Source organism: Monopterus albus, unplaced genomic scaffold, assembly GCF_001952655.1.
Source record: "Monopterus albus unplaced genomic scaffold, M_albus_1.0 scaffold347.1, whole genome shotgun sequence".
Taxonomy (NCBI): Eukaryota; Metazoa; Chordata; class Actinopteri; order Synbranchiformes; family Synbranchidae; genus Monopterus; species Monopterus albus.
Genome location: NW_018128227.1, coordinates 56,063 through 76,310, shown reverse-complemented (window position 1 = coordinate 76,310; position 20,248 = coordinate 56,063). Strand labels below are relative to the sequence as shown.

General features: G+C 42.0%; 1 protein-coding gene across 2 annotated transcripts in view; it reads right to left on the bottom strand.

Moving 5' to 3' along the window:
* Positions 1-59: 59 nt before the first annotated feature.
* mtss1 (MTSS I-BAR domain containing 1) overlaps positions 60-20,248 on the bottom strand; it is a 50,963-nt gene continuing 30,774 nt past the window's right edge. Inside the window, exons 7-14 of one of the 2 annotated variants that reach the window (XM_020625149.1) lie at positions 12,598-12,755; positions 12,378-12,485; positions 11,681-11,778; positions 11,339-11,417; positions 7,391-7,519; positions 6,329-6,479; positions 5,539-5,565; positions 60-4,551 (exon numbers count right to left, since the gene is read on the bottom strand). In XM_020625149.1, the coding sequence (XP_020480805.1) occupies positions 3,557-4,551; positions 5,539-5,565; positions 6,329-6,479; positions 7,391-7,519; positions 11,339-11,417; positions 11,681-11,778; positions 12,378-12,485; positions 12,598-12,755 (1,745 nt within the window). In that variant the 3' untranslated portion in view covers positions 60-3,556. The remainder of the gene's footprint in view (positions 4,552-5,538; positions 5,566-6,328; positions 6,480-7,390; positions 7,520-11,338; positions 11,418-11,680; positions 11,779-12,377; positions 12,486-12,597; positions 12,756-20,248) is intronic. The other variant, XM_020625150.1, reaches the window with a different exon arrangement.

Genomic DNA, 20,248 nt, shown 5'->3' with positions numbered 1-20,248 from the left:
TTCAGCTGTGTAGTGGCAGAAAAGACACAAAAAAAGAACACGCTACACGTGATGAATCAATCATTATTATTATTGATCCCACAGTGAACATCAAAAGATGAAGAACAAAACTACATTGTTGGTTCATGTCGTCTGTTTAGTCCTCGCTCACTTCTCAACAGCCAGACATCCAATCAGGGTTCAGATCCTCAAACACAGGATGTTCACTGGGTTTCCTCCTTTAAAGCTTCACATATTCTGATCAATAAATCAACAAAAATACAATTCAGATATGTATACATATAGATTTAGATCTCTCTCTCTCAGGAATGAAAGCACTAATATATACACACACAGTTGTAGGGCTTATTGGGTCCAATCAAATGAATATCAGAAGCTCAGTTTTCATCTCATCATTAATATAAACTCTTCAGCTGCAAAAATACACAACAAAGTTTCTCAGAGAACAGAGCAGGATCAACTGGCCAGAGACTGGACTGCATTTCCCAGCATGCAGCGCGTCTCCACAAGGCAAATACCAGCAGGGCCAAAGTCAGGATTAGAGAAACACTGAGGTCCTGAGCATGAATTCCCACAGCAGAGCCACAAACCAAACTCTTTCATTTGTTGGGTATTTAAGTAACAAGTCACAATTTGATATCCCCATTTAACAGCTGCAGTTTTTCTATAAATAACTTTTTTATTGTAGTCACCTCTACTTCATGTGTTAGATTCTAGTGGAAAATACATTTTACTTTAGTTTTCTGCCTAAAAAGTCAAACTAAGATTAAAACAGATGGAAAAAGAACGTAAAAACCCACATGGGGAAAGTGTTTGGAATGAAAAAGGTAGAGCTGAAACAATGAAATCAGTTGATCGAAACATCAGGGAATTAATCAGCAACCATTTGGATAATTCATCAATCTAAAGCCATTTTTAAGGAAAAAGAAGCCAAAATTGACTTTTTTTAGCTTTTCAAACATTAACATATTTGGTATTTTACAGACCAGCTGTTTAATGGATTATATAATCATTAGCTGCAGCACTAGTAAATTTTTCTTTTTCACGATTAAACTCTCCAAAAACATTAAGGTGACACTCAACAGACGACCTTTGGAGGCAACACGTCGCTGTCGAGTCAACAGTTACCGCTGCCTTGATTATTCAGCTTTTGTTCACATTTGGGATCGGTGGTTTGTTTTTATGTCCACAGTAGTGTGACGTCATTACAGTCTACCATATCTAAATATTTTACCGTTGGAACAGGACCCCAATCAGAACCAGCTACTGGAGCCCGACCAACTGTAGATAAATATGGTTCAGTGTAATTCAGATAAACACTCACTGAACAGAATTTGAGTGATGGGAGCGGAAACAAACAACTAAATTCTGGCAGTGTCTTTATTAACCACGTTAGATCCTCTGTGTGTAGACGCAGAAAGACACTGAAGTTCTTTTAACGACACTTTTTAAAACGGTGAAAGTGACTGATTTGTACCTTTTATAGACGAAGCAGAGACCTGCAAGTGGAAACTCTGCCACGTTAGAGGATTAACAACCGATTCAAAAGCTCGTCCTCTGTCTGCCTGCAGAAAATATAAGAACTGTTGTGTGAAAGTCACTTTCATCTGGTAAAACAATGTGAGCTGAAACAATTAGTTGGTCTACTGTTAAATTAATTAGTAAATGGTTCAAAGCCAAACATTAACTGGTTCTAGCTTTTCATGGTGTGACTCCGCAGTAAATTCAATAGCTTTTGGTTTCATACAAACTAAGGATTTAGGAACATGAGATGGATGTTTTCATGACTTTTTAATATTTAAAAGACCAAACAATCAGATTAATCAACAATGAAAAGTTTCAGCTGTAAAATAAACACCAGAGGCACCAGCTCACCTCGTGTTAAATCACAATGATAAACTTTAGCATAACATTTATGTTTCTGTGCCAACGTATCGGCTGTGCCTGAGTGACGCTGATAGTTTGATTGTAAAAAATGTGATATAAATCTTTAACATAAAAACAAATATTTTCATGAAGAGCCATAAAAGAATTGTTATATGTCCTGAACTGGACATTTTACAGTATAAAATAAGTTTGTGGGCTCAGATGGGAAAACTATTGAATAGAGGTTTCGACATTAATTAAAAAGGTTTTCTGTACTGACATGTCTTAAAGTACAATAAGAAAATATTGTCTGTTTTATTGTCGTCATTTTTCCTCTTTGTGACTTAAAACAGTTGCTGTCGTATCATATAAAGCGACTTTGTCATAAATTGACAAAAAAACTGATGTAATGATTATTAGTATTATTCCAAATCCAGTTTTAGAGATACTGTGGTATGTATCCGTACCAATTTGTATGTCTGCCAACAAGTAAAAAGAAGATGCCAAAGCGTCTGGATATGGTAAATCAGAAATCTGTCCTCACAGCACATATTTAGTCACAGCGCTTTATTAACCACATTGTCAGGGTTCCTCTTCAAATGAACTATGTAAAAAAAAAAAAGCCAATACCTGCTGATATTGTTCTCTAATATTAATATAAATCAAATCTCGTGTTAATTTTCTGAGGTAGCAGAGGAGTCGAGTCAATGTGTTAGTCCAGCATCGTGGTGCTGATCAGCGACCGTGTAATCCACGGTTGCTGATCTGCTTCTAAGTCGGTGCTGCCTCTAAAACTTACAAACAAGTCACTGTCTTCTTCTTTCCTCTCATTTCAACCAAGTTGTTTTGTTAACACAGTAAATCAGACATTTACCCACAGTTACGTTTTAAATGCTTTTCCCCAAACGGTGTCACCATTTGGGATCCCGGGGGTAGAAATTGTTGCCACTTGCAGGTAAGGGAATCAAATTGTGAATCATCAAATGTGCTTTTCTGAAGTGCTGTTTTCTTTTTTTTCTTGTTCTAACATATTTACAATCTAGAGACCCGGTCAACAAATTTATTCATGTGCATCAGGGTTGGTGTTTTGACTCTTCTAGCTCCCCAGGACTGAAGCAGCACTTACCCACAGCCAGCAAAATAAAACCTCCACACACCGTGGTTCAACCAGGTGACACAGTGGAGCCATTGGACCATTAATAAACCCCACCCACGTGGGAGTCTTAAGCAAAAGGCAACTCAAACCCACACAAGGCTGAGGATCTGAGACACGTGCAGTCCGGCTAATTAATGACAACAAAAGTAGCACCTGACTAGGAAAAACAGTTAACAGTTCTGTGGGTAAGACTGGGTCAAACAGAAACTTTATCAAAATGCAAACATGAACAAAACATAGGCAAAAAGATGGTCATCATTTCTGTTGCCATGTCAACAGAAATGATGACTAAGTTTCAAAAAAGTTTAAAACTGAGAAATCTAAAGAGCCTAAGAGGAGCAGAATGCTTAGAAAATAAAATGACGCACACGTCAAGTTCCAGCGATGAACCTCTGTTCGTAAAGTCCACAATCTGCATTTAACAGGAAGTCCACGTGTTTGATTCTGCTCTGTGCCGACACACTCAGGTGCAGCTTTTGTGCCATTAAATTAAAAGTTGACCAGCAGGGCAGCAGCTCAACGTGTTGTTCATCCTCATTTGTGACTGGTTGGAGAGGGCAGGAGAGGGGCGGAGCGATCGTTGGTAATGGTCCTTTTGAGCCTCACTCCTCTGATGAGGGTCAGCATGTCTCCCTCGCCTCTTCCCTCTGGTGGCAGCTGCTCCTGGTCCTGGCTGGAGGGTGGAGGCGGCTGGGGCTCGTAGTGGGCACTGTGGCCCAGACTAGAGGGCTGGTGGTGCTGCTGGAACAGATTCTGTTTCTGCTGCTGGTTCAGCTGCTGTTGATCGTGCTCTTGCTGCTGATACTGATCATGGTAATGCTGCAGCTGCTGGGGTTGCTGATACAGTGATGGTTGATGTTGAAACTGTTGCTGAGGATAATATTGATGCCGGAGTTGCTGGTTGTGCTGCTGTAGCTGATCGTTTAATTGTTGGTTGATTTGCTGCTGTTGCTGTAGTTGCTGCTGGTTGCTGCTGCTCTCTGTTGGCAGGAAGGGTACAGTGGGTACAGGCACTGGAATGGGATTCTGACCTGGGACCAGCTGGTAGTATGGGGAGGATGAGGGGGAGGGGAGGGGTAGGGCGCCCAGGCTGTGTGTGGAGCTGCAGAGTTTACTGTAACTTAAACCTCCTGCTCCTCCAGCAGAGGGCGCTGTGAAAACATTCTCATCGCTCTCGCCGTTTCCTCCGAAGGCTTTGAGGGGAACCTGCGGGGTGCAGATAGGGATGGGAACCCCCCCAGTGATAGTGCCCCGGCGATAACCTGGTTTGGATGATGGTTTGCGCCTGATGGTCGCTGTGTGGGATGGCAGTTGTCGAATGGACCCGCCCACAAATTCAGGCTCGGCCAATAGGCTGACAGTGGAGGCGGGGCGCTTGGATTGAGCGAACTTCCTGTACTGTAAACTGAGGTCGGAATTCCTCGGGATGGTGGAGGACTTGTCGAAGTCTGACTGGCTGTTGCCATGGGAGAGGTGATGTAAGGAGATAGAGTCTGCGTCGCCGTGGAAAGAGAGGCACTCATAGTCGACTAGAGAAAGAGAGAGAGCGTTAGTTGTCGCTCTGCTTTCAGCTGGACTCATATCTCTGGAATATCTTTGATATTTGATAGTGTTTTCATCATCAGACAGAAGCAGCAGGAGCACATAATTACATCAGTGACTCACTGTGCGTATATAGGAAGGAACAATTAGGGGATGCATCGTCATGGAAACTTTGTGCTAATAAAAAAAAATAAAAATAAAAACAGGGAACATGCAGCCCAGTTGCTTTTCAGCCACACACACCATGTTGTCCTGAATAATTAAATCAAAAACAGACGCACAAGTCACTTCATGGAAATGACGTGCAACTGTACAACTTGCATGTAAATGATTTTTAGTTCCAACATGTTTTAGTTCCTAAACAAATTCCTTGATCTGCCTCTCTAAATAAATTATTGATTACTCTGGTGTCATTAATGAATGAACATAAATGACTTTCATATAATTCTAAGTGAAATATTTTTCCTGTTAAGACGAAATAAGAGACATTACCCTGGACTCGGGGAACTTGTGAGGACATTTTATCCACCAACAGTAGATTTACAAAACATCCAGGTAGCAGCCTCTAGTTTTAGGAAACAGAGTCTCCAGTATTTGGATAAAGCAGCTCATGAATTCAAAGCATGTCTGACTTAGTCTACAGCTATTATTTCTGTGTGCACATACATTTTTAATCAACAAAGATTAAAGATAAGTATCTAATCAAACTCAGCAGATTCCCACATTTAACCGAGGCTCTGATTGGGAGATCCTAAATAGATGAATAAATCCTTTCTCATCAGGCCGTTACTCAAAATTGTAGCGATAACGATCTCTACTGAACGACTTGAATTAGTTGTGGAGCTCAATCTGAACCGATCTAATAGAAAGGTGCAGATGTGATGACATGCAGTCGAACCCTGACCCTAGCTTTGGGATGAACACGCAAGAGGACAGGCACAGGCAGATAATCAGACAGGCAGTCAGAGACCTACCAGAGAGGGGAGGATCTCTCTTTATAGCTGGAAGAGAAGGAAGGACGTTTAACCAAGAAAACACAAAACTACTGACACACACCAGAGAAATACAGAAGAAACTGGTGAGTAACTTAGATGACACTCAGTTTCATCCCAACAAAAACAGGACATGTACACAACAGAGGACGGCTGACTTGTTTACACGGCACAGCAAGAGCTCCGAGTGTCTTCATTCTTGTCATTACAAAACATTCAAATCTCATTTTCCAGACCTGCCTCTTTGAATTTAGATCACAGATTATTCCTTTAAGTCAAACAGCACATTCAGTTTCCTTTTTTTTTTCCTCGAAACACCAACATCTTTCAAGCTACTCTACCTGATCCCCTTTCAGCCTAGAGGGTCTAGTGAGACTCAGAACAAACTGACACCATAAGTCGGTCCCAACAGCTCTTTGCCCCGTCCATCACATCCTGTTTCCCAGTAGTAACCTACGGATGCCTGGTTGCAACAAACAGTACAAAATGTGGCCTCCAGTCCAAAGACAGCGTGAGCTGAAGGAGTAAATTGTCAGAACAACAACAGAAGGGCTGTAGGCAGCAGAGGGTCATGGAGGGGGGGGTATAGCTGAGGGACACCACATCCTGTCTCACTGTCACTGGGTTTAATAGACAGTTTGGAAAATCTTAGTCAATGCACCTTTAAGATATATGAAGACATGAACTTTGAATGAAAATCTACTTGTAAAACACAATGAGGGACATTTAGTCCACAAGTGTTTCGTGCTCTGTGTGTGTTCACTATACTCACTGTGTGTGTGTATGGTGTCCTCAGAGCAGGACGGGGTGGTGGTCTGTGTGCTGTAGCCACTGGAACAGTGCAGAGAGTCCCTGCTGCTCCTTGGGGCGTCCGCATTCAGCGCACCCAGTGTCAGTGCCAACTGATCCCGGCCCGAGCAAGACTAAGCGGAAGAGAGAAAGTGAAAGGTGAGGTTATGAAGTTTACCAGTAAACAAATTTTTCAAATCACAGGGATGATTTTTACAGAAAGAAATAGAAGAATGAAGAAGAGAATGAGAGAAAATGAAATGAGAGAAAGGAACAGGGAGCAAAAGGTTACATCCCAATTCTGTTTTGTGATCACTCCTCACTCAACTGGAAAGAGTTCCAGGTTGACTGAGGATATAGGAATGATCATATAAGATACTTCAGACACCTCTTGATGCCTCTCTCCTTGCATCATATGTGGGCGGGACTAAGATGCAAGGAGAGATGAATCAAGGGGTGGGTCTCAAGTCTATTATATGATCACTCCTACAAGGGAAACATGTTAGGGTAATTGAGATGTATTCAATGTGAAGAGATGTGCCATGTATATGGGTAGAGAAAAGGAAGGGGGAACAAAGGAGAGAAGGGATGGAACGAGAAAACAAGGATAGGTAACAAAAGGAAAGGAGGCAAAGTAAAACAAGGACAGGAGACTGGGGGACAAAGAGGAGATGAAATGAGGAAAATGGTGAAGGAAAGGAGATAAAAGGATACAGAAACAAGTACAAGGAGAGAAGAGAGGAAAACCTAGGAGAGGACACAAGGAGAGAAAAGGAGGTGAAGGTATGGTTATGGTATGGAGGTGGTCTCCTGCTGCCCTCCAGTGGCCAATGTGGAGTTTTAATCTGCTGTATGACCTTGTTCTTCAGGTGTGTTTAGTGAACCTAAAATAGTTTTGTCTGGTTTGAAACAAAAAGAACAAGCAGACATTCTTCTCCTGGCACAAATCATAGGACTCAAAGATGCTTTTTGTCATTTCTTGAAGTTTAAGCCCTCACAATAATAACATTGCCGCTGAATGTATGTGTGTGTGTGTGTGTGTTACCTTCCCCGACGTAGACATGGCTCGAGCTCTCTCTCCATGGTTCATGTAGGCGTTGTGTGGGGGTGGCAACAGGCCGTTCTCCGCCCCGCCGCCACCAGCAGCCAGCTGATTGGTTGAGACGACTGCATCCTGTCATAAACAAACCAGCATTAATTCAATGAACACATACTGTAAATGTAAACAACAATATCAGTACAGTAGTACACAGAGTATAATCCCATGGAGCCAACACAGAAGACCCACATCACACATCAGTTTAAATATTTCTGAACATCACCTGTAACAGCAGCGGTGAAGAGGCAGCCAGGCCAGTTACACACTATTAAATACTAAAGGCCACTAAGGACAAGATCCTTATTCTTAGGAAACATGCAGTGCTCACTTCTACATTGGCAGCTGGTCTCTGAACATCAACACAACATGTTAACGGTTCAGTTTGTATAATGACTTCTTCTTCTCCTTCCGGCTGTTCTCATTAGGGGTCGCCACAGCGAATCATCTGTTTCCACCTAACTCTGTCCTCAGCATCCTCTACTCTCACCCCAGTTAACTTCATGTCCTCTTTTAGCACATCCATATATCTCCTCTTTGGCCTTCCTCTTGACCTCTTGCCTGGCAGCTCCATCTCCAACATCCTTCTACCAATATAACCACTATCCCTCCTCTGCACATGTCCAAACCATCTCAATCTGGCCTCTCTGACCTTGTCCCCTAAACAGCCGACCTGAGCTGTCCCTCTGATGTGCTCATTCCTAATCCTGTCCATCCTGGTCCCTCCTAAAGAGAACCTCAACATCCTCATCTCTGCTACCTCCATCTCTGCCTCTTGTCTTCTCCTCACTGCTACAGTCTCTAACCCATACAGCATGGTTGTATACTGTGATGTTAAAAAATGTAAGCTTTTAAATGGGAATTAAAATCATATTCATTTTCCAGAAGTGTCTTTATGGAAATGGTTCCACTACCTTGGTTAGCATCATTGACTGAAACTTAAACTCTCGCTTTATAGTTTCAGTGGGAAAAACTAACCAGGTATTTAACAAGTGTAGGAGCCGTTTTCCACTGATGACGGGAAAAACTGCAACTGAAGAGTTTGGATCGAGAATGAAACTTAATTTTCAAAAACCTACCTCGCTTCTAAAGGCTAAATAGAGCAGGCTTTATTCTATTTGTTTTTTTACTGTCAACAAATCCCAATAAAAGATCAAACCATGTGTCAGACTGTCTCTCAACACTCTGGCTTCACTTCCTGTCTGAGGCACTCAGCCACACCCTGGCTGCTTCCTACTGAAGACGTAAATCTTTGAAACCACCTCAAAACTACACAGTTTCATGTTTAAAATGAGACACACAAGCATAAACAGGGAGAATTTGTGCATTTTCAGCCACACATCAACACATATTTAGTGGTCCAGTGATAATTTCCAGCAGGAGGACGGTGTACTGTGAGTTAATTACTGTGTTTTCAGTAGTTTTGGCAACAGCGGGGATCCGCAGCACAGAAGAATAAGATACATCAGGTTGTGGATACACACACAATACGTCTTAGTAGGTGACATTCATTATGGGTTTTCATCTCTTCATGGACTTTACTACAATAAGGAAAATATAGAATATCTCACCAATTATTTAAAATAACTGACAACACCACATTAATGTTGGTTTTGAAAACTGACTCATATTGTATGATTAGTTTAACTGGATTCAAGTTTGTTTTGAACTCTGAAAAATCAACTCTTTAGGTTAAAGTACAAAAACCTATTTCTATCACACACACAATCCATAATCACAGGACCACTGACGACACCACAGAGAACAATATTCACACTAATGTGAAGAGCCACTACACCAAATCCCCATGGCACACAGGGCGAGAGAAGTGACGAGGTATTGATCAGTGTAAAGGTGGACATATAGCAGGGAGGTACAATATTTTGATACTGTAGCTTGATTAAGATGCAGCGAATGAAAGAAGCAAAGCTTCAAGCTGCTTGATATATTGTGGCCATTTAACACCTACAAAATAATAGTTATTTTAGTGCTGAAATATGTTTGTCAACAGCTAGAAAACAAATACATTATTAATCAACCATCTATGACAATCTGAAGAAACAAGCTGTCATTTACAGGAAACAAACACCTTTACAGATTTAAGTGATACTCAAATACCAGAAACTTAAGAATCTACTATTTTTAGTTAAATACATACTGAGAAATAAACACAGTGTATCAGAAGAGTCACAGATACACATTACACATAAAAACAGACACATATCATAAACATACAGTCAGGCAGCGGTGGAAGAAGTACTCAAGTCCTTTACTAAAGTAGCAGTATTAGTATGAACAAATACTTTGTTACAAGTCCTTAAAAGTACAAATGCCTTAGCGTACTCACTAAGCAGAATGGCACATTTCACATTGATGTACAGGACATCATATTACTGGATTATAATTACTGATGTATTATTGTGTTCATCACTTTAATGTTGTGGCTAGTAAAGGTGGAGCTGATGGTAACTACCTTATAATTTGAAGTACTTTACATACTGCTCGGTAGCTTGTGAATTTCCCACCAGGGATCAATAAAGTCTAATGATTATACTGTATTTTGTCTTATTGATCTGATTCTGAGAAATAACTGTTATCGATAAAAAGTATAAGATCTGTTTATGAAAGGTCAAAGTAGGAAGTGGCAGAAAACAAAAATTCTCAAGTACAAATACCTCAAAACTGTACTCAAGTACAGTGTTGAGTATATGTATTTAGTTTCTTTTCCCACCATTGCACTCAAACACTGACACAGATCTGATCACTTGTACGTTAACACTGGCACAAACACAGTCTTAAATAATGAGGTTGAGAATTTAAATGATTTAAAGTGAAATCCAGATTTTATGGGATGAAACTGCGGTTGGATTGGAACATGATAGCCAGTCAGAGACACTGGAGGTGGATGGAATCGGAGACACAAAAAGTGGAATCAGAAGGTTTAAACTCGAGGAATAAAATGGTGAAACAGTGGGAGATGTGAAGGCAATGGGGCAAATTTAAACCAATGAGGACGACAACACAGGACGGTGCTCGGGTTGGGAGAAAGTAGTAGTTTTTTTCTCACGGTGGTCATATCCCTGCGGCTAACGCGGCGGCTCAGCACGGGGCGGGGGCCATGGCCAGCACCGTAGCGACCACAGCTGCCATGACGACCGAGGCGAGAGGGGGAGTTCCCCTCACTGAGGGAGCGCCCACTTTCATCACAGCCAATCAGCAGATAGGGGGAGAAGCAGCGCTACACACAGGAGAGGGTTAGAACGGTGTGTGTGTGTGTGTGTGTGTGTGTGTGTGTGTTCTTCTGTTACTGTCAGGGAAAGGCTTTTATTTTGTAAATCCTCTATGCTAACAACATTTAGTGGGGACTGGCAGAAAGAGGGGAGTGAGATGTACCAATAAACATCTTTCAACAGAACCTGCACATTAGAGGAACTGAAGTTTAAAACCATACCTTTACCAAATTTGAAACTAATACTGATGTACAGTACATGGCCAAACGTATGCACCTAGCTCACAGTCAGTGGTCCAGAGAATGGCTCCTCCCAGAGTGCTGCCATGAATCACAGTACTGCAGCTTTAAGAGTTCCCTTCGTTAGAACTAGGAGCTCCGACACAGGAAAAACAGCCCCAGGCCAAAATTACGCTGCAGTATGTGGTGTCCATATACTTTTGACCATATATTGTGTATCAAGTGTATCCTTACTGCTGAAACAACCACTTAACATGTAACATAACTATGAAAAGATGTATTATCAGAAAAGTTCAAGGTCATCTAAAGAACTCAGGCATTTTTTGAAACTAACACAGCACAAAGTTCATCTAGTTTAGAATGAGACAGTTCAGGTAAACCAAATGTGAACACAGTCGCTGTATCTGTGACAGGTTTGTGTGCATTACCTGGATGTGTACTCCATCGACAGCACAGCTGATAGAGTCCAAGGAGGGAACGTGTCTCACTGATCCAGACTGGTAGTTACTACGAAAACACACACGCTGCTGTTAAGGACTGACAGTAACAGCAACTGATCAAGGTTCACCAAATCAATCAGAAACCGGTTTTCATTTCACAATAAAGACATTTGCTGCATCCCTAATTGACAGCAATAACAGAGGTGGTTTGCCAAACAGAGAATACAGCAATAAACTGGAAAATCCAGTTTTTGGTAACAACACAGAGCACGTTTTCAGTAGATATGTAAAGAAACACACAGAGGGTGTATGTGTGCATGTGCGTGTTACCTGCTGATGCTGCTCTTCCTGGACAGAGTGCTACTGGGAGAAGCTGGAGGTGTCTGATAGGTGTAGCTGAAATCAGAACCTTTCAGGTCCAAAATCACCTGAGAAATAAAAACACACCAACAACAATTCTGGTGAGGCCATGTTGCTGTGCACGCTGCTTCAAGGATGCAGCTGGTTTTGTACTCTATATTTCTTACTGTCAACAAATCTCACCAAAAGACCAGAAACAACAGTCTGTGACTTCCTTCGCAAGCTGTAGATTTTAGAAAACGCTGCTCGAACAGGATGAAACAGTGCATTAGTTGTGGACTATTTTCAGTAGCAGATTAGTCCAAATTTGGTGCTGTAGTGAGAATTTCCAGCAGCAGGATGGTGTGTGGGACTGAGTCGAGATGAACTACAGCTCTTTTACATGTGGAGCTACACACACAGCACTGGGATGCACAGCTTCGTTGTCTATGTCCAACCCAAGCATATCACTTCCCGCGGTAACTTCTTTTGACCACTAGGTGGTTTCGAGGTCACTTGTTGCTTTGACACATGAACTGCTCTTTGCTTCAGATGGCTGAAGAGCTTCAATGCTTTTAACACAGCTTCATCTCTACACCACTACTTTTAATAGGATTTTGTGATAATATAAATGCCTAGAGGGTGGTGCTAGAGAAAAGGTCAGAGGTCACCAAAACTAAGAGGGTACCTGCTCGCTGGCTGGTGGGAGTTTATTGGGCTCAGCAGTGAGGTTGGTGAGGTCTTCCAGAATGGTCTGCAGGTGGGTCACCTCACCCAGCATGTTGATCTCATGGTCCTACAAACACACACACACACACACACACACATTAATAATGACTCATTATTAATCAGTGTAGTTGCTGCCACAGTTCTTTACTGATGGAACTGAATCGTCACACAGCACTGACCAGTACAGGCTTCAGCATGGTGACGAAGCTGCAGTAGCGTGCTCTTTCCTCTATCAGCGCCCTGCACACGGCTCGCTTCTCTGTCTCCTCCAGGACGGCGTACCGCACGTTGACATCCTGCAGTGCGCTGTCCAGCTGGCCCCGCACCTCATCCTTCCCTACAGAAACACACACGGGCGGAACTGATGTTAGTAAGGGAATAGTCACGATGCACACACAGTTCTATTCTGGTCGTCCCCTACACAAGTCCCTGCGACAACACGCAGGCCTGTAGTCGGCAAAATCTACAACATCTTACTCTTCCCTACAAAGTCTGAATCTCACTTGTTTATTATGGTAATTGACAGAGTTAAATGTTATTGCTGTAATTTTATGTGCATCAAAGAACAAACCAGAAAACATTTTGGATGAGACGATCAATCAAGACTGCAAAAAACCTCAAATCTGTTGAATTAATTAATAAGATGCACTCAAACGCAAGGAGACACTTTAGTTATATCCAAATATCTCAGTATTTATCAGCATTCATTCTAGATATTTCCCAGGTAACCAACTCTATAAATACCACTTGCAGCACAAACCACAGTTGCAGTCAATAACCATTTATTCATTAAGTGTTTAACATGAAAATCTGTTTAAATCAACCTGTTTCTTTGAAAATGTTATTATTCTTGTTTGTGGCTTATTTTGATAAAAAGTAAAAATGTGCATAATGGGAGAATTAAATACAGGTAGGTACAGGTGTATTTGTGTACTTTTTAGAAATCTGACAGTTATACTAAGGATGTGCCTGAATATGAAATTTGTCAATCAATTACTAAAAAGGTCAAGGTCATCAAATAATGAAAACAAAAACTTCTGGAGACATTTACTTTGTTATGTTGTAGAGAAGCAGAGCTAATGTTTATGACAACACGGCAAAGTGTGGCATTATTTTACTCATCCGGATAACAAAGTTGAGCGCTCATTGTGCAGGAGGAAACTACCTTTTCACAGTTCTTCCAGCACGATGAGGGATCGTTTACATCATCGCCACAAAAATGTTGAGACGGTGCAATGACAACATTGATTAGTTGCACCTAAAAGCACTGCTTGGTCGCATAGTTTTTTTTTTGTTTGTTTTGGTGATATAACAACAATGCAATGACATCACTGCAATAACATCATGAATAATTGATAAACCGGCCTCAAAGAATAATTTTAATGCCCCTCCCTAATTCATGCTAGTCACAAATTAACACATTAAGTATTATGACAATTATGACATGTCAGCAATAATATTGATTATAGATGTGAATCCCCAGGGAACTACAACATTGCTGCGTGTGGATCAGATATAAATCTTTGAAAGCAGGCGGTCTGTTTCCAGGCAGGTGAAAGACACTTCAGACATAAGAGAGTTCACCTGGATTTTTTTTTTTCAACCAAACCGTGTAGGCAAACAAGTGAAGTACCTTGTATAAATGAGTAAAAAATAAATACATTTAGTCCTAGTATTATCAGAACCCAGATCATACCCAGACTCAGGCTGTGATGCCCAGATATTAGCAGCAGGGGTCAGCACAGCACTGCACACGCCATGTATTGACACCCCACACCCACTGTGCTGAGCATCAGCTGCTTGTCACACACATGCTGCTTGACCTTGTCCTGCTCTTTGAGCCTAAGCAGCAACAACCTACATGTGATAAACTGTCTGAGAATGCAGGATTTCTGTATCTGACTAACCACTTATTGTTCATAAGTGGTTAACTGCATGTCAGTAAAGCATGAAGCAGAGAGGCAAAGAACTGTAATTTGAGAAAGAGGGGAGACAGAAATGAGAGCTCTCTGTGTCTAATGTAATTTACTATATTGTTTTCTACACTCCACCACAGGCACATGAGCTAGACCTGCCTCATCGCATGAGTCTGTCCTGAAATCAGCCCACAGAAAACCCTAGAAGCAAGTTCACCAGTCCAAAAATCTTCCGTCTTTCTTAGAAACCACCACCACAAAGCCAACCAGAGGACAGTCCTGAAGACACCTGGACTCTTTCATCACAAAGTTAACACTATTCTCATCACTCCAGTTGCTTAGAAATATAAACTGTCCACTGACACTTCCATCCCAGAACCAATCTCTGAACTTAATTTCAGCATTGAAAATTCTCTGATATTTTTCAGGCAAACATGGTGAAACCAAAACCTCAAGAGAGAGACAAACAGAGACACAGACAGTAAATCCTGTGGAAAACGGTGAGAAGCACTTTCCACAGCTAAACACACACAGCAGACTTTGTGTCATAAGGCTCAGCCTAAACACAGCCTGTTCCCTCAGGTGTGTGTGCATAAAGAGAACGGAGGTATAATTTCCATGCTGCTAACAGAAGCTCAGTGTCGGCATGATGTTAGTCTGCCTGATGTCTGGCCTCTGTGGAAGCACACAGACAGGCTGTGTGCTGTCAGACAAGGCTCTAGCTCGCCACCCACAAAAGCACAGAGACCTCAACCCAGAAGCTCCATCCTGCACAGAAGCAACTCATTCACTCTGCTAAAGGTGAAACACAGTTCAGATGAAGCTAATTAACACCAGCTGGGAAATGTCCTGTAATAGCAGCAGCTGATGTTTGTTTCCAAACTGAATCTCTAGCTTTTTAGGTCACAACATGGACGCTACCCTAATTGTCACCCCAGGACCTGAAGAAACAGATCATGTAGTTATAACAACAGGGTGTCTTGTATTTTTCTCAAAGGGTTGGCGGTAAAGAACACAAAAGTGGCTGAAAAGCTTTTTAAAAAAAAACCATGATGCTTCATGTCAGCCAGAGTCTAAGTCACTTAATCGTAATCTAACTGGACTAGTTATTGTGAGAGGAATCTTTTCCCATCAATGTGGCTACAGAGATCATCTGCCAATCAAACAATGTGGGTAACGTGTGACACCCAAGCGGTCACCCTCCGAGGCTCAGAGATGAAGCTAAAACCTGCAGTTCCTCAAACGGCCACTTAAGGCTGGCTCCAAAAGGCAATCAATCCCCATAGACTCCCATGATAAAATGCCCAACTTTACTGGAGAAATAAACATGTGGTACAAAAAACTGTTTTACTCTCTATAGCTCATATCCCCCCCATGACATCTGTACAGGGGGTGAATTTTTATATAACTCACCCATTTAAATTATAGTGGCTAAAATTTATGCATTTAATTAAGGGTGCGACCACTTTGAGTGGCAGGCAGAAGGGTCCCACCATGGCTGGCCGCTAGCTGTCTAATAAGCTCCACTCACACGTCGCCTCTTTGCCCATTTCTGGATTAGACAGAGCAGGCGAAGTGAAGAGCTACCAATATGGCAACGGCCACACTTGAGCTTCAAAACCGCTCATCAAAAAAACCAGTGGGTGACGTTACAGAGGGTTCGTTCATCTTTTATATAACAGTGGTTACTTCTCATTCAGTCAGATATGAATTTCAAAAACATGACAAGTCTTGTGGTTCTGTTTGTACAGTAGGTTTTTCATCCATGTAGGAATGAGTAGCCGGCAGCACCTTTACATCTGTCTTTCTATTGCTTTGACCCTCCTCTCATCATCTTCCTCTCTGCAGTTGGAGATTCCCCATCTGATGTGGTTACACACCAGGTAATGACAGAGCACGCACACAATTAGTGAGGGAACAGATGTTTACTGTTACAAAGTTTGTCTTTTCATTCAAATACACTATTATACTACATATGTTTATACTATGTTACATTCAAAATAAAGGAGAATGAACTCAAGCAAACTGAGAAGAGCAACAGGCAGAAAACAATTTGAATCATGTAGTAAAAACTGAACTAAGATTTTCCTGAAAAAAATCCTGCGTCAGAATAAACCCCTGTTAAAAATAGAGCTGTAAAAATAGTGCAATGTAGGTGTACCTGTGATATAACAATAGTGTCTGCACTATGGCTATTTGAAAACTGACAGTGTAAAGTAAAGCTGCAGAGTGAACAGAAAGCAAACATTCAATATACTGTAGCGACAAAATGTTTTTAAAAATCCTACACTGAAAATAAACACACTTTTGTTAAGAGTAGATTTCTTTACAGACAACAGCATTTTAGTCCTTCTGTGTCTCCCTACTTATTATATGGTGCCTACACACACACAGTGTATAATTATAATGTGCAGCCCTGACTGATGAGTATACAGGAACAGTTTTGGTACACTGTGGATGAAAAAACTGTGTTCCTACGAGTGTGTGAGTGTGTGTGTGCTGTGTCATTACATGGTGACAACAAGTGGGGCTGTGGCTCTGCAGTCCCTGAAGAGTAAACAAGAACAGAAAACAAGTAGAAACAGAACAATAAGATCAGTACTAATAACAGAATACCCACCAAGTTGATGACTGACTGATCTTAGAAGAAAAAACAAAGGCAAACTGTAAAATTATGACCAAAATGTGCATAGATAACATCCATTACCCACGTCAGGCTTCAGACCTACCCTATTTCACTTCAGGTGCGCTCACTCCCAGGCTGACCTCCAAACAAAATAGTTTAGTTCATCTGAATACACTGCTGGATTCTTTCCAACCTGTCTGACTGCTCACACCTGAGCACAAACACAAACAACCTCAGTCATCTTCACGAGCTCAGCCGTCAAGTGCTTCATTTGGTCTTAAATGGTCTTATACTTGTATAGCGCCTTTCTATGCTTTTACAACACACTCAAAGTGCTTTCACATTATTCAGCCATTCACCCATTCGCACTCCCAAGCACTCACGCATTCACACACCGGTGACATCACCGGGAGCAACTGGGGGTTCAGTGTCTTGCTCAAGGACACCTCGACATGTTGACTGGACAAGCCGGGAATCGAACCGCTAATCCTCCGGTTAGGAAACGACCCGCTCTAACTCCTGAGCCACAGCCGCCCCATTTATAGACAGTGTTGACACACTGATCCTCTGACCCCGATCGTGTGGATGCTCTTGTTTTTATTCCATCTAGAAAGAGCGGGAGAAGCTAAGGGTGGATACGTATGACTGGTGTTCAATTAGAAAACATGGCCACAACTACAAAAATAAGATCCAAGTTGTAGTAAACAAAAATGTCCATCAAATGTTTTAAGTTTTTACACTGCTTAAAACTGTGCTGTTTGTTTTAGCTGGCGATGACTGACTGAAGCGTGAGAGAAAAGCAAATGAACAGATTAGTGGTGAAAAAAGGAAGAAAGAAAAAAAAAAGGCACGTAGCCAAAAACATGTTCAGAGATGCTAAACCCACATCAGACATCCCTCCGTTTACCATGGGCGGGTCTGCGCTGAGGCTCTGTGTGTGTGTGTGTGTGTGTGTGTGTGTATAAACTATTTCTGTGTCTGACCATTTGCGTACTAGATTTGTCGAGGGAGGGCAGATCAAAGGCATCGAGGTTTCGTTTCGATGCTGATGTGTGCGTTTGTGTTTATGCATGCGTGTTTGTGCACGTGCTAGGGTGTTTCTGTTCTGTTTCTACAAGGGAAAGCCGTCTGCAGTCTTTCCCGAAGAGCGTTCAGTCTCTCTGGTTATGAGATGTGAGGCCAGGTGTAACCATGGCAACTTCAGGGTGTGTCACTTTGATAGTGGGGAAGGGTGTGGCCCAGGTGTCTACCTGGCAGTATGGGGTTGGGTCTGGGTTGCTATGGCAACAGTCCACCCAACAGGCCTGGAGTCAGTCCAGGCACCACCGTGCAACTGCTCAACCAATCTGAATTAATAATGATCCAAAGGCATTAAATAAAAGATACTTGGAAATCAGCAACTTTACTCCAGATTTCACTTCTAAAACTAAAAGAGCACACAATGTGATTGTTTCTGCTGCTGCACTTTTTTATAACATGAGAGACCTACTTTGGTGACATGACTGCTAAATCTGGCAACTATTCTTCAGATACTCAAGTTGTATTTGTGTAGCACAGTATCACAAATCAAAAATTTGCCTCAAGGGGCTTTACAACCTGTCCAGCATACAACCCGCTCTAACCTTAGACCCCAGAATCATGAAAATTTTGCAGAACATAGTTCCTCTACCTGCACTTCCACCAGAAGAACCAGACTTTCAGTGCCAGGACATAGTTATACCCCCAAAAAACAGTCCCTAGCTGGGGGGGTACTACTTTCTTAAGGTCCAAGAACTATCATGGCAAGACCTGCAGTACCGAAAAGTGCCTCTTAGTCAAATAACAAGCAACATTTTACATGCAGCATTCTTACAACCGTGCTGCCAACCACAGTGCTTTTACATCAGCAGGCGATTTGTTTAATCTTCCTGGGGCGTCGGCCCTGCTGTGGAAATCCAAATCGCAATCCACTCAAGGGATTTTACCCCAAGGAATGTTCTGGGACTCAAAGTACCAGGAATGCACCTTAACAAGTCCCCAAACAAGACCAACAATTAAACAGGTCAGGAACAGACCAACCAGTCAATTTTTGTTAATAATTATTTCTGTCCGTGCTGGGCTGCACTGACAAATGTGCATTTGCCTGGCTGCAGGCTGTTATGTGTACAGAAAGCAGGAACTTTGCATGTTTGAGCTCTTGGGAAACATAGCAAGCCATTCCAAATCAAAAGGTTAAAGACCAAGCTGAAACAGAGATACAAGCATTGTTTTGAATTTGTCTAGTTGGGTTAACTGTGACCATAACCCTGAAACCTAATCAGTGCCCACACATTCACTGTCGATTGTCTTTATCATTTGCACCACTTCCATAAGATGGAAACAAGGACCAATCTTTTGTTTCTCTTTTGTTTAACACACATGAAAACAAACAAACCTCATTCACCGCTCATATTTTGTCACATATTCACACCGCACACACTGGATCTCTTATGTGCTAAAATGATCTGCCAAAAATGCCAGAACCAAGCAGAATGATATCACTTGCTGTCCCAGCTTTAAAAAAAGACTATAAAACATGGATGTGGCAGTTAACTTAGCAAGGGAACATGTTCATTTCTTATCTCAGGGTGTCAGGTGATTGACAGGAGGCAGAGCGTGAGTTAACGTAGCAGAGATGTGACAACACTTCTCTGAGACATGTCTCATTTTTACTGTGGAAAATGGTTTTCATACTTGGCAGGTGGCTTCTTCCTCTGGAGCTTCACCACAGATGTGCCATCCTTTACCTTCTTTTTGCTTTTGTCTGTGTGATAAAATAACCTGACTGACAACTTTATGTTGCAGTGCTTTTCTCTTGCTGCTAAAAACCTGCAGGATGTGAGATGAAGGTGATGATGGAGCTGATAGGTGTTCGTTCCTCTTACCTTTCTTCACCTTCTTCTGCAGTTTGATGGTGTCTGACGATTTCTTCTTGATGTCTGCTCGTGCTTTCTTATACTCTGGAAAAAACTTTCTATGCTTTTACAGCACACTCAAAGCGCTTTCACACATTATTGGGCCATTCACCCATTCGCACTCCCAAGCACTCACGCATTCACACACCGGTGACATCACCGGGAGCAACTGGGGGTTCAGTGTCTTGCTCAAGGACACCTCGACATGTTGACTGGACAAGCCGGGAATCGAACCGCTAATCCTCCGGTTAGGAAACGACCCGCTCTAACTCCTGAGCCACAGCCGCCCCATTTATAGACAGTGTTGACACACTGATCCTCTGACCCCGATCGTGTGGATGCTCTTGTTTTTATT